The sequence below is a fragment of the Chiloscyllium plagiosum genome, chromosome 28 (assembly GCF_004010195.1).
Source record: "Chiloscyllium plagiosum isolate BGI_BamShark_2017 chromosome 28, ASM401019v2, whole genome shotgun sequence".
Taxonomy (NCBI): Eukaryota; Metazoa; Chordata; class Chondrichthyes; order Orectolobiformes; family Hemiscylliidae; genus Chiloscyllium; species Chiloscyllium plagiosum.
In genome coordinates, this window is record NC_057737.1 from 32,912,714 (window position 1) to 32,925,126 (window position 12,413).

The window sequence follows — 12,413 nt, forward strand, 5'->3', positions numbered from 1 at the left end:
TACCTCTCATATTTGAACTTGGATGGGTTGGTGAAGCTTGCAAGGTTTTCTTTATCTCTCTCTGTCAGTCTTCCTCTGCAGAAGATGGGCGGCACGGTGGCACAGTGGATAGCACTGCAGCTTCACAGCGCCAGAGACCTGGGTTCAATTCCCGCCTCAGGCGACTCTTTGTGTGGAGTTTACATATTCTCCCTGTGTCTGCGTGGGTTTCCTGCGGGTGCTCCGGTTTCCTCCCACAATCCAAAAATGTGCAGGTTAGGTGAATTGGCCATGGTAAATTGCCCGTAGTGTTAGGTGAAGGGGTAAATGTGGGGGAGTGGGTCTGGGTGGGTGGCGGGTCGGTGTGGACTTGTTGGGCCGAAGGGCCTGTTTCCACACTGTAATCTAATCTAATCTAAAAGATCAGAAGTTACATGACACCAGGTTATAGTCCAACGGGTTTATTTGAAATCACAAGCTTTTGGAGCACTGCACCTTTATCAGGTGAAGACACTTCCCTTGACAAAGGACCATGTTCCAAAAGCTTGTGATTTCAAATACACCTGTTGGACCTATAACCTGGTGTCATGTGACTTCTGACCTTGTCTACCTCAGTCCAACACCAGCACCTGGACATCATTCCTCTTGGGTGAAACATCTCTGTTGGTGGACTTTCTGCCGCTTTTCCAAGGCCAAATCCAGGATTATATATCAATCCTGCACATTTTGTGAAGGTTCAGATGAGCCCTCCAGTCTGAGTGCAGTCCTTAATCATTAGAGATTGTTTCAATGTTCCATTCTCGGGAACAGTAATACCTTTGATTGTTTGAATTCCTTCCTGTATTTTCTTGTCCTTACAGGTATTATAGATTATAGATTTGGAAACTGCTGCTGAAGGAGGCCAACTTAGTTAATATATTCCATCTTGTGTATGCTACATATTGCTGTCCATATGTGCTATTCATAGAGAGCACAAATGTTTCATAGAGCTTATCAAGTGGATTAGTTTATTCTGTATTGTATTCATCTCCTAGAGTATTGTTGCCGGAGCGGCACTCATCCAGGCCAGTAGAAAGTATTTCATCACACTCGTGATTTGTGCCTTATGTACATGGTTGACAAGCGCTGGGGAGTTAGAGGTGAGGTACTTGCCTCAGAAATGCCAGCACCTGATTTGCTGTTAATGACAGTATTTATCTTGCTGGCGTCATTCAGTTTCTGGTCAATAGTAATCTCCCACGAAGTTGCTGACTGTTAGATGATCATAATATGATTGAATGTCATGGGGAGATAACTAAATTCCTGTCTTTTGGAAACAGTCATTGCCTAGTACTTGGGTGGTACAAGAGTCCCTTGCCACTTGTTAGTCCATTGTTCACTGCAGATGAACTATTATAGATTGTGTCATCATACCAGAGTAATTACTCCAGGCTCTGGACTAAGTAATTCCAGTCTGTTACCAGTACATGTTCCAGAGGGTGCCAGTGAAGGAAGCAGTTTATGGCATTGCAAAATGAGTGCTTTAAAATGTGGCTGTTTGTCAAAAGAACTTCCAAGGATCAGTCATAAATTGAATATGGTAGTCCATGGTGTATGAACTGACAACTCTTGTATTCACACATCATTTGCCAGCTCTTCATATCTTCAGACATTGCCATAATAGACAGACGCTAAGTAGAAACTTTTCAATCACTCTACACACATCTCTTTCTGGTTATGGTGAGACACAAGTAATAAGTTTTTACATTCAATGACGCTTTGCTCACTTTGTTTCAGAAAGGCATTGACAGAGCACTAGCAGCAAATCATTAGCCAACCATCAAACCTCAGGCATTGTGCACCCATAAACCAAAGTTTGTTGTGTTTTTTTTTCTGGTATAACCATCCTAACTTTGAAACATTTCACCACTTCAGTTTTAGAGTTATAGAGTCAGAGAAATGTACAGCATGGAAACTGACCCTTTGGTCCGACTCATCCATGCCAACCAGATATCCCAACCTAATCTAGTCCCATTTGCCAGCACCCGCCCCATATCCCTCCAAACCCTTCCTATTCATATACCCATCCAAATGTGTTTTAAATGTTGCAATTATACCAGCCTCCACCACTTCTTCTGGCAGCTCATTCCATACATGCGCCACCCTCTGCTCCTTAGGTCCCTTTTACATCTTTCTCCTCTCACCCTAAGCCTTTGCCCTCTAGTTCTGGACTCCCCGACCCCAGGGAAAAAACTTTGTCTATTTACCCTATCCATGCTCCTCATAATTTTATAAACCTCTATGAGGTCACCACTCAGCCTTCGATGCTCCAGGGAAAACAGCCCCAGCCTGTTCAGCCTCTCCCTGTAGCTCAAATCCTCCAACCCTAGCAACACCCTTGTAAATCTTTTCTGAACCCTTTCAAGTTTCACAACATCCTTCCGATAGGATGGGTTGGGTCAAAATCCTGGAACTCGCTCCTTAATGGTATTATGGTGCTACCTACTCAAAATGGACTGCATCTGTTCAATAGACAGTTCACCACCATCCTCTCTAGGGTAACTAAGAATGGACAATAACTGTTGGCTCAGACAGAGATGCCCCCATCCCATGAAGGAAAAGAAGGAAAAAAAATTGACTTTTGTACTTTACATTTTACTCTCTTTGTATTCACAGGTTACTATGAGTGGCGGAGATTCTGTGGCCTTCCAACACCTAGGGGTAGGGGTGGTTTGAGGCAAATTCTCCAGAATAGGACATTAGCAAATGAGCTCCTCAACTTGTATGGAACTCCAGAAAATATCGACGTGTGGGTGGGGGCAATCTCCGAACCTTTCGTAACAGGTGGCAGAGTGGGCCCTTTGTTGGCTTGTTTAGTAGGACAACAATTCAAGAACCTGAGAGATGGCGACAGGTAAGGGACAATAATACCAGTGCAAGAACAAATGAAAGCTTTCACATTCATCGCATTGTGGGTTTACACTTCACAATTGTAGATCAGGGATTAGAGCTGCCAAAAATTGCCATCTGGCAGCCAAATTTGTGATTGATTGTGGTGATGGTTTTCCATCATTGTGCAAAATTATGATGGGAAGAAAAAGGCCATGAAGATGAATATGTCTTGAAGGTAAAGAGAGGCTAAAATGATTGGGGTAAAGGACAAGACCCAAATTTACTGGGAGGATAAACAAATATAATTTATATGACCTTTTCCAAAGGATTGATTTTAAATGTTGGAGATGTTCATGTTGATTTTAATATGATCTGCCTATGGAAATATGGTAATGTTGGGCTTAATCCCAGCTCTGCAATTACTGCTGCATTCCTGGCCAAAATCATTCACCCTCATTTTGCCTAGAAGCTTCTCAAGAGAAATTCAGGTGTCCTTTCATTCAGAAGTGAACCCTGTAATGTGTGCAAATCAAGTCCATAAAATTCAGATCAGACACTGAATCACTTTGGAGAGTGGAATACGCATCATTCACTTTCCATTTAGTTGTGCTGGGCAGTAAAGCAGGAAATGCAAGAGAATTTTAGGCATTAATAGGACCTGATTAAGTTAAAAACAGGAGATATCTAATGACAGGAGTGAGAATAGTGTCTTGTAAGATTAGATAAGAACGGTGTTCAGAATGTTATGGTTTTTAGTTCCCATAAGTTAGAAATCACATTTAGCCTCTAAAATACTTACTGCTTACCATGTGGTTGCTAGACTAAATAGATTACTGACTGCAAGGCAGCAGGGAAATTGACGATATACATTTGGAAAACAATTCAGTCATAATATAACAACAAAGAATCCTTGTTAATACTCCAGACTGAGAAACTGAATCTGTGCCTTCAATCGAGGCAGCACAGTGGCACAGTGGTTAGCACTGCTGCCTCACAGTGCCGGAGACCTAGGTTCAATTCCCGCGTCAGGCAACTGACTGTGTGGAGTTTGCACATTCTCCCGTGTCTGTGTGGGTTTCCTCCGAGTGCTCTGGTTTCCTCCCACAGTCCAAAGATGTGCAGGTCAGAAGAATTGGCCATACTAAATTGCCCATAGTGTTAGGTAAAGGGTAAATGTCGGGTATGGGTGGGTTGCGCTTCGGCAGGTCAGTGTGGACTTGTTGGGCTGAAGGGCTTGTTTCCACACTGTAATGTAATCTAATTCAGAAAATCCAAATCCCTCTCTCTCATCATAATCTTACATGGACTCATTGAATATCCGTAACCCTCCCAGCTTTACCTACAGTTCCTATAGTCAGGAATGCCAGGATACTGTTTGTAATCAATAAATTAGCTCTGATCTGAACCTTTCAGAGATTTGACAATGAAAAATCTCTCTTTGTTTTTCAGATTCTGGTGGGAAAATGATGAAACGTTTCCTGCCCACCAGCGTCAGGCTCTTAAAGACATCTCTTTGTCCAGAATAATCTGTGATAACACAGGGATTAATTTCCTTCCTCAGCAAGCCTTTAGATTCCATCCATTTCCAATTGGATTTGTAAACTGCAGCGAGATCCCACAGGTCGACCTGAGTGCATGGAGGGAAGATGTGCAAGGTATGAAATGATAGGACTGGGCTCAGTCTTCAGAGAGCTGCCATTATAAGTCAGTTAATTTTGTGCTGACTAAATCTGCCAGTGTAATCAAAGAGAATAGGATATTCAGCACTTTGAGCCCATCTTCAGCACTGTATTAATTCTCTGATTCTGGTCTAAATATGGTATTGTGATGTACACAATGCTTCAAATATTCTCAGCAGCTCTAGGCTTTCTTTCTCCTAATTGGCAGCACGGTGGCTCAGTGTTTAGCACTGCTATCTCACAGCATCAGGGACCCAGGTTCGACTCCGGTCTCGGGTGACTGTCTGTGTGGAGTTTGCACATTCTCCCCGTGTCTGCGTGGGTTCCTCCGGGTGCTCCGGTTTCCTCCCATATTACAAAAGATCTGCAGGTCAGGTGAACTGGCCATGCTAAACTGTCCATAATGTTAAGTGCATTAGTCAGGAGTAAATGTAGGGAAATGGGTCTGGGTGGGTTGCTCTTTGGAGAGTCGGTATGGACTTGTTGGGCTGAAGGACCTGTTTCCACACTGTAGGGAATCTAATCTAATATGTTTGCTCCCTCTACAGTGACCCCCTGTGGCCCAGTTCCTGTTGTTCCTCACGGCTTTTTCTCAATCTGTGAGTCTTCAGTCAGGTATAGTTGTGAGTCCGGATTTAGTCTGGTGGGAGGAGACACGATAACCTGTTTGAGTAATGGAGAGTGGAACCAAGAACCACCTGGCTGTACAGGTAAGAGCTGAAATCCAGAGACTCAGAATAGGGAGTACCATTGGAAGGTATTGAGTGAACAATGTTAAATAGACACAATGTGGATGTGCCAGCGTTGGAATGGGTTGGACTATATTCAGAAGTCACACAACACCAGGTTACAGTACAACAGGTTTGTTTGAAATCACACAAGCTTTCAGAGTGCAGCCCCTTCATCAGGTACAGTGCAAAATAGCCTGGTGTCATGTAACTTCTGAATATAGACACAGATGTATAACTTTCTGGATTAGTGGTGCTGGAAGAGCACAGCGGTTCAGGCCACATCCAAGGAGCAGCGAAATCGACGTTTCAGGCAAAAGCCCTTCATCACTACCAACCTTTTGAGTGCTAATCTGTGATAACAGATCACATGACAAATTGTCTCTCATTGGCCTTCTAATTCTGTAAACGTTGATACTGTTTCCAGAGAATCAATGCTGCAATGTTAAATCAATGTTGAATTTTATGCTATCCAAACAAACATGGTGATTTACTGTTACAATTCTTTCAGATCTCCAAGAAAGTTACAAATCTCCACACTCCAATGGATCAATGGAACATGAAGTTAAACCTGAAACACCCGCCTTTTCAGTCGAACTTCAAACAGCCAATCTGACAAGTAACACACCAATTCCATGTGAGAGGGAGATCTTCAATAATCAAGGAGTTTTCAACTGTGAAACTGGAATCTTCACTTGTCAGACACCTGGTGCTTATCTATTTTCATTTCACTGTGAAATGGGTCGAAATCCAGTAATTGCTCTTCAAAAAAATAATGTAACAGAATATACTGCAGATCTGGAGGGTCAAAGAGCTAGGATAGGTATTGTATCAGGAAGCACCATCATTTCGCTAAGTATTGGTGATCGAGTTTGGTTAGTGATTGACAACGGTATAATGTCACCTTTCAGTTATTTTTTGGGCCATATGTTGTATTAGTGTGTTTCCTTTGCTTCTAGATATATATAACAATCTTTACATGTACATTGTTAGAAGGATCTGCTCCAGGATTTCCACAGTCACCAGAATTAGGCAATCAGGAGCCTAATTTACAACAGACAAGTTGCTCTCCATTCTCTTCCTGACTGATGTATAGAACAAAGCTATCCTTGTTGCAGATGTCTGATCTCAGGATCTAGTTCAGTCTCTAATTCCTTTGCCTAAGCATTATACCAAGATGATGCTGGGATTATTCAACCAAAGAGCTGATATGTTAACAGTGCAATTGAGGATTACATTTTCACAAGCACCATTTCTCACTGAAATACATTCACAGATATGAAACACACAGCAAACATTAATTGTTTAATTCATTCTCTCAGGATTATGCATTCTGTTTTATTTTATCCCCAGTCCATCATCTGTTCTGTTGAAGGAATCGTAAAAGAATAATCCACAATAGAATGCTAAGTAAGGCATTTATCAGCTTTCTTGAACTCAAGCAAATAGGTTGAGTGAAAATGCTCTCAGTCAATTGTAACAGGTCCCATTAATACAATAATGTCCCATTTGATGCTCACACTTTATTTGTCCATTTGAAGGACATCCTTTTAAACAGTAACTATCACACCATTTTCAATCACCTTAATACTTCAGAATCCCTGTGGAATGTCTTAACATTAACTCACTCCTAATTCTTCCTAGCAAAACAGTCAATGTTCCCGATTTATTCCTTTACACTGCATGGGGAATGGCTCCAAAAGATTCACATTGTCAGTGAAGAAATTATTTCAAATAATTTGTAAAACTTTCTCAGCATTAAAATGTCCTATCTTTAAAATTGATAATATTACCAAGCCTTTCCTACAAATGTGCTCTCTCTCGACCGCAGAATTCAATCTGTCTCTATCCCTCACAGCTGTATTCTAGTATGCTGCAGCATACGTCATAGATGTACCAAGGTGTGTACAGATCGGCCTGATTCTTATCGTCATTGTATCAACATTGGGATTACTAACATCACACCTCTTTGCACTTGCTCCAGAGTGTTAGTAATTATCGTACACAGAATACAATCCCCAATTTATCAGTGCATTGTAAAGTCACAGTGTAATCTATTAATTTTCTATCTGTTTCTCTAGTTATATATTTTAGCATTGTATTAACCTTTGAGATCATCTCAGTACATTGAGCAGAAATTGGAAGTGACTGGTTCACTATGCCAGAATCTCCTTTTTAAAAGCCTGTTCTGCAGTTGAATCTAAGTCCCTGCAAACTTTTCATTATGCAAATATTGTCACCATGAAAACTTGTTTTGCTTCCTGAGTGCTCAATAGTACTCTTTCAAGTTTTTAGCGTATTCTCTGTCTCAGTTACTCCCTCTGTTTCAGTAACAAAGGAATGAAACATCAAAAATTTCCTGTTAAATTTGTGCCTGATAGTTTTCACCTGGACCAAACTCTCAGCCCTGCAAAGCGGTATAAACATCTGGTTACAATATGATGGTTGACTTTCTGGTCTCAAGAATGCAATTCTATGGAGATGTTAATAGGACAATAAATTTTCATGTATGACTTATAGCCATCCTGTATAAGAGCTGTTACATATGCTGGGCTGTAAATACTGACCATAGGGCACTGACATGACCGGTTTCTAGAACAGAATGTTTTTTGTGAATCTGTTATAGTTAATAATAATCATAATATTGAGTCAGGATATCTAGTTATGATAATTTACAGACTCTTCTGTGAGATTGAATATCTAATATTAATAATAAGGACAAAAATAGTTAGTCATTGTATCTGCTCTAATCTGACTTCTATATCCATGATGATATTGTACTTCAATCACTCATTGTTAGTGATTGAATACTGTGGGAGAAACTGCATCTGGTGAATTTTATATCCCCAGCTGCTGTTTAACATTAAAGAGATAAAGGCATTCATTTGAATTCTTTAGCTTCATAGTGTTATTAACCTGTTCCTATTTATTATTATTCTGTCTGTTCTCCTCTGACATGTCATCAAACCAGATTCATAGTACTGCTTTGTCAAAAGTTGGTTGATGCCCTGTGATAGCCCTTGGCTAACAAGAATTCTCCTTCATGCCCATTAACAATCTGAAGATGGTACTTATTGGCAGAGAGAAGTTAAGGTTTAAAGTGGGATAAATATGCTATCATCAAACCTTGTGGCACAGTGTTAGGGTCTCTAATTCTCAACAAGAGGAAAGAAAAACAAGGAACTGTGGATGCTGGAAATCTTAATCAAACACTTGTAGATTGCTGTCGAAACTGAGAGAAAATAGAGTTAACATGTTGAGTCCAGTGACCCTTCTTCAGAACTTCACAGGTTGAAAAAGCTATTTGTCCTGTCATCAGGTTAACAATAAATTTATGATGTACATTACTAGCTGCAGCTTCAGCCCTCTCATTACCCAATCCCCACTGACCATTCCTCTCACAGTAAGATCCATTTATTGTAGGTACACTATGAATGGTTTCTTCAAGATAGATCCTGATGAACTCTGAAGATTGATTGTTTTTCTTCATAAGCACCTGATTTATATTCTTCAGCTTTCAAACATATATCACTTGTTCTAAAAAAAAGATTGAAGTCAATTATTACCATCAGTATGATTTACGCAGATCTATATAAGTATGGTTGATGTTGAAAATGTTTCATTTATTTTCTGAGAAATTGTAGTGAATCCATTTTGAAATAATTAGTCAACAATTTGTAAGATAGATTAGTTGAATCACCATTTTAAAATCTCTTTCAAATGCTTATTTCAATGGAAGCTCAAAAGTATCAAAAATTAAAACCTTGATTATATGAATTTACAATAAAGTTGCATGCATTGTGTTCACTTCAGTGTCACTCAGTTTCTGTTCCATTTCTTCTGCCCTTTACAGATGATTGCAATAAATTACTGTAATTCGGTTTAACATATTTAGAAAATTTGACTAATTGTGATGTGCGTGCATAAAAATAAAACATATCTCACAGAAATTGGTATTAACTCACTCACCAGCTTGCTATATTCATTAATACCGGGTTCCGATCATTCATTCATAACCCTTTACTAACCTACTATTTACGATAACAAGGTTTCATCCATTCATTCATAAAACTGTTTTTCTGTTGCATCCAAATTCAAAAAAATAATTCTTTCAAACCCATGAGTGCATTTCCACACCTTATCGGCATACAGAACAATACCATCCCCATCAAGTCTCCACAAAACATTATAATATTAATCGGCCATTACCAACCATCTCCTGGACCTGAGTAGATTAAGTACCTGCTAATTACCTTTTAACTGGCCATTATCCCTTTAAGAAATTAACTGACAAAACAGCACTTGCATGAATGAAAGGAACTCTTACCAGCAATTAGTAAAGAAATCTCACCACACAGCTGCAGTAAACAGTTTGGTATCTATGATTTGGAGGAGCCAGTGTTGGACTGGAGTAGACAAAGTTAAAAATCACACAATAGCAGGTTATTATCCAACAGGTTTAATTGGAAACACTATCTATCGAAGCGCTGTTTCTTCATCAGGTGGTTGTGAAGCAGGACCATAAGAATTTATAGCAAAAGCTCACAGTCTCATGCAGCTGAAATGATACAGTGAACAAACCTAGATTGTTAAATCTTTAATCTAGAATGGATTTGCTGGTTTCCGTTCTTTAATAGGTAAATCCCAGAATTTTTTATTTCACATTCTCAAGATGACTACCTTAAGTTACGAATACAGGCTCAGCCATATACTTTAGACATCTTTTACTTCTCTATCAATTGTTTCAGGTGGAAGTGAGGTCTGCAGATGCTGGAGATCAAAGTTGAAACTTTATTGCTGGAACAGCACAGCAGGTCAGGCAGCATCCAGGGAACAGGAGATTCGACGTTTCGGGCACAGGCCCTTCTTCAGGAATCAGAAGAAGGGCCTGTGCCCGAAACGTCGAATCTCCTGTTCCCTGGATGCTGCCTGACCTGCTGTGCTGTTCCAGCAATAAAGTTTCAACAATTGTTTCAGGTGTCTTGTTAACTCTACATGAGCTTGAAGAAGTAATATCAAGGCTTTAGCTTCTATGTTTCACTTCTTTTAACTAGCCTCTTTGCAAACCAGGTGGGTTGATGGGGTTCCAATGAACTTTAACCACTTAGTCAATTAATTTCTTATGTTTGTCTGCTCAGAATTTTGTTTGGGATCCCTCTAGACCCCAGTCCCACTGTGGTGGCCATTATTGATTATAAGAGTAGTGGGCTCACAAGTGGCTGGATCTGTGAGGCCCCTTATCCCATCCTTGAGGCATGACTTGGACACTGCCACTGTGTTCCTAAAACTGGGTGCACATCATAACAGAGAAAACACATCAGCATGGCTCATTCTGCAGGCAGCAAAACTCAGACACCCTTCCACACTGCTCCCGTTCAGTGGGTCATGGAATGCCACTCACTGGCTGCTCGCCCACTAGAGCTCCAAGTGACTGTGACTATCTGCTAGCGTAAGGACCACATCAAATCGCGGCCACGATCTGACCTTTTCATTTCAGTCCTACTACAAAGCAACCATACTCGGAGGTCTCATAGCTATGTGCCCAGTTAACTTGACCATCCCGGAGGGTTCTACATCAGGATGACACTCCAGGTAATCGTCATCATCCACGAGTCACATCACTTGTTATCCTGGTAACCTTTCAAACTGAGTGGATCCAATGAAAGATTCAAGTACAGGATTGTGACAGGACACCAATCAAGCCAGGGATACAGATCATTACAAATATAGTGTACTCCCACAGTCTCACTCGCCAGTGGTCCATGCCTCCATTTTTAGCAGAATGTTGTAGGGGAATGACAAAACAAATCACTTGACACCCAGTGTTCACTTGTAAAGAGTTTATTGATGTTAGACCGGTGGGGAGAAACCTCTGGGGACTTGCGTAGCTTCTTCACTGAAACAAAGGGAAAACATAAACTTTAACACATTTGTTTTCAGCCTGCCTTTGACAATTACATACTAGTCATACTAGTAATTGATTACATACATATCCAATCAAGTTAATCATGTGACTGCATGGTTAATGATCAGCAACATTATGGATAACCCTATGTCTTCCCTTGATCTCATGATATGTTCATGATCACAACAGTCTCAGTGTCTAAAGCTGACCATCTACAGGAATCCAATTAAATCCCTTGATGTTGAACACATTATACGTATACATGTATATACAAATATGCAACTACAATCACCTCAAAGGTCTTAACTAATGTGAGTCAAGCTTTTTACCTTCTATTCTATATTGAAGACCAATTGAAATTAGATTGTGACGAGGGCTTTCGTCAGTGCTTACCTCATCAGAGCCCTCTTGGTGTAAATAGTAAATATGTTTTTTATTTCTTCTTAATAAGACCCTATTATGTGATTTCAAGTAGACACTTATCTGGTTGGCATGAATACAATGGTCACAATTGTGACTGTGTAAATTACTGTCTCAGCTAACAATCTTCTTCAGCCATTTTTATGTCAAGATCATGGGCAGCCATTTTATGTTAGCTGAGAAAAATGGGTATCCCTAACACTTACAAAGGGAAGGTAAGTATCAGCTATGAGGGAAATGTTTACTGTCTGGGAGGAATGTAAAGTTGTTGTTACAAACTTTCAGAATGGCACAAGTCACTTTATTTAAAATTATTCCTCACAGATTTTATTTCACTTCTTGCCATAACTGGTCTACTGGCCTTCACAGGGTTTAGTTTGTATATTATCTCACTGTACTTCTGCAACAACAACAAAAACAATACTTACTGCATCTGAAGTCATCTTTTTGTCAAGGGTAGTTGATAATAATCTTGCTTCTTAAGCTCAATTCTTCCTTCAGCTATTTTTTTGCTATATTCTGCAATTCAGCCATTTTGTTGCCACTTTGCTGTAAATTGCCACAGCAATTCCACCCTTTCAGGAATGGCCAACCTTAGACCTACTAACCGACCTATTTGCCACTTTACCCTGCTGGTATTTCTTGCTGCCTCTGTACTGGGCATTTGGTGATCCTGTCCCTTTGTTTCCATCCTTTGAGGGAGATCCCATATAAGATGTCATTTTTCCATGTCACATCAATATGGGTGAGGTGGTATTGTAGTGAGGTATCCCCTTAGAATGCCTACATTTCCATCTGGTAGTGGAGGTAGGATCTCATTTCTGCAGTTAC

General features: G+C 40.2%; 1 protein-coding gene across 1 annotated transcript in view; it reads left to right on the plus strand.

The window, feature by feature from the left end:
• LOC122564096 (eosinophil peroxidase-like) overlaps positions 1-9,064 on the plus strand; it is a 28,708-nt gene extending 19,644 nt beyond the window's left edge. The window contains exons 11-14 of the mRNA XM_043718657.1: positions 2,635-2,872; positions 4,300-4,505; positions 5,078-5,239; positions 5,769-9,064. Of these exons, the coding sequence (XP_043574592.1) occupies positions 2,635-2,872; positions 4,300-4,505; positions 5,078-5,239; positions 5,769-6,196 (1,034 nt within the window). The 3' untranslated portion in view covers positions 6,197-9,064. The remainder of the gene's footprint in view (positions 1-2,634; positions 2,873-4,299; positions 4,506-5,077; positions 5,240-5,768) is intronic.
• Positions 9,065-12,413: the final 3,349 nt, after the last annotated feature.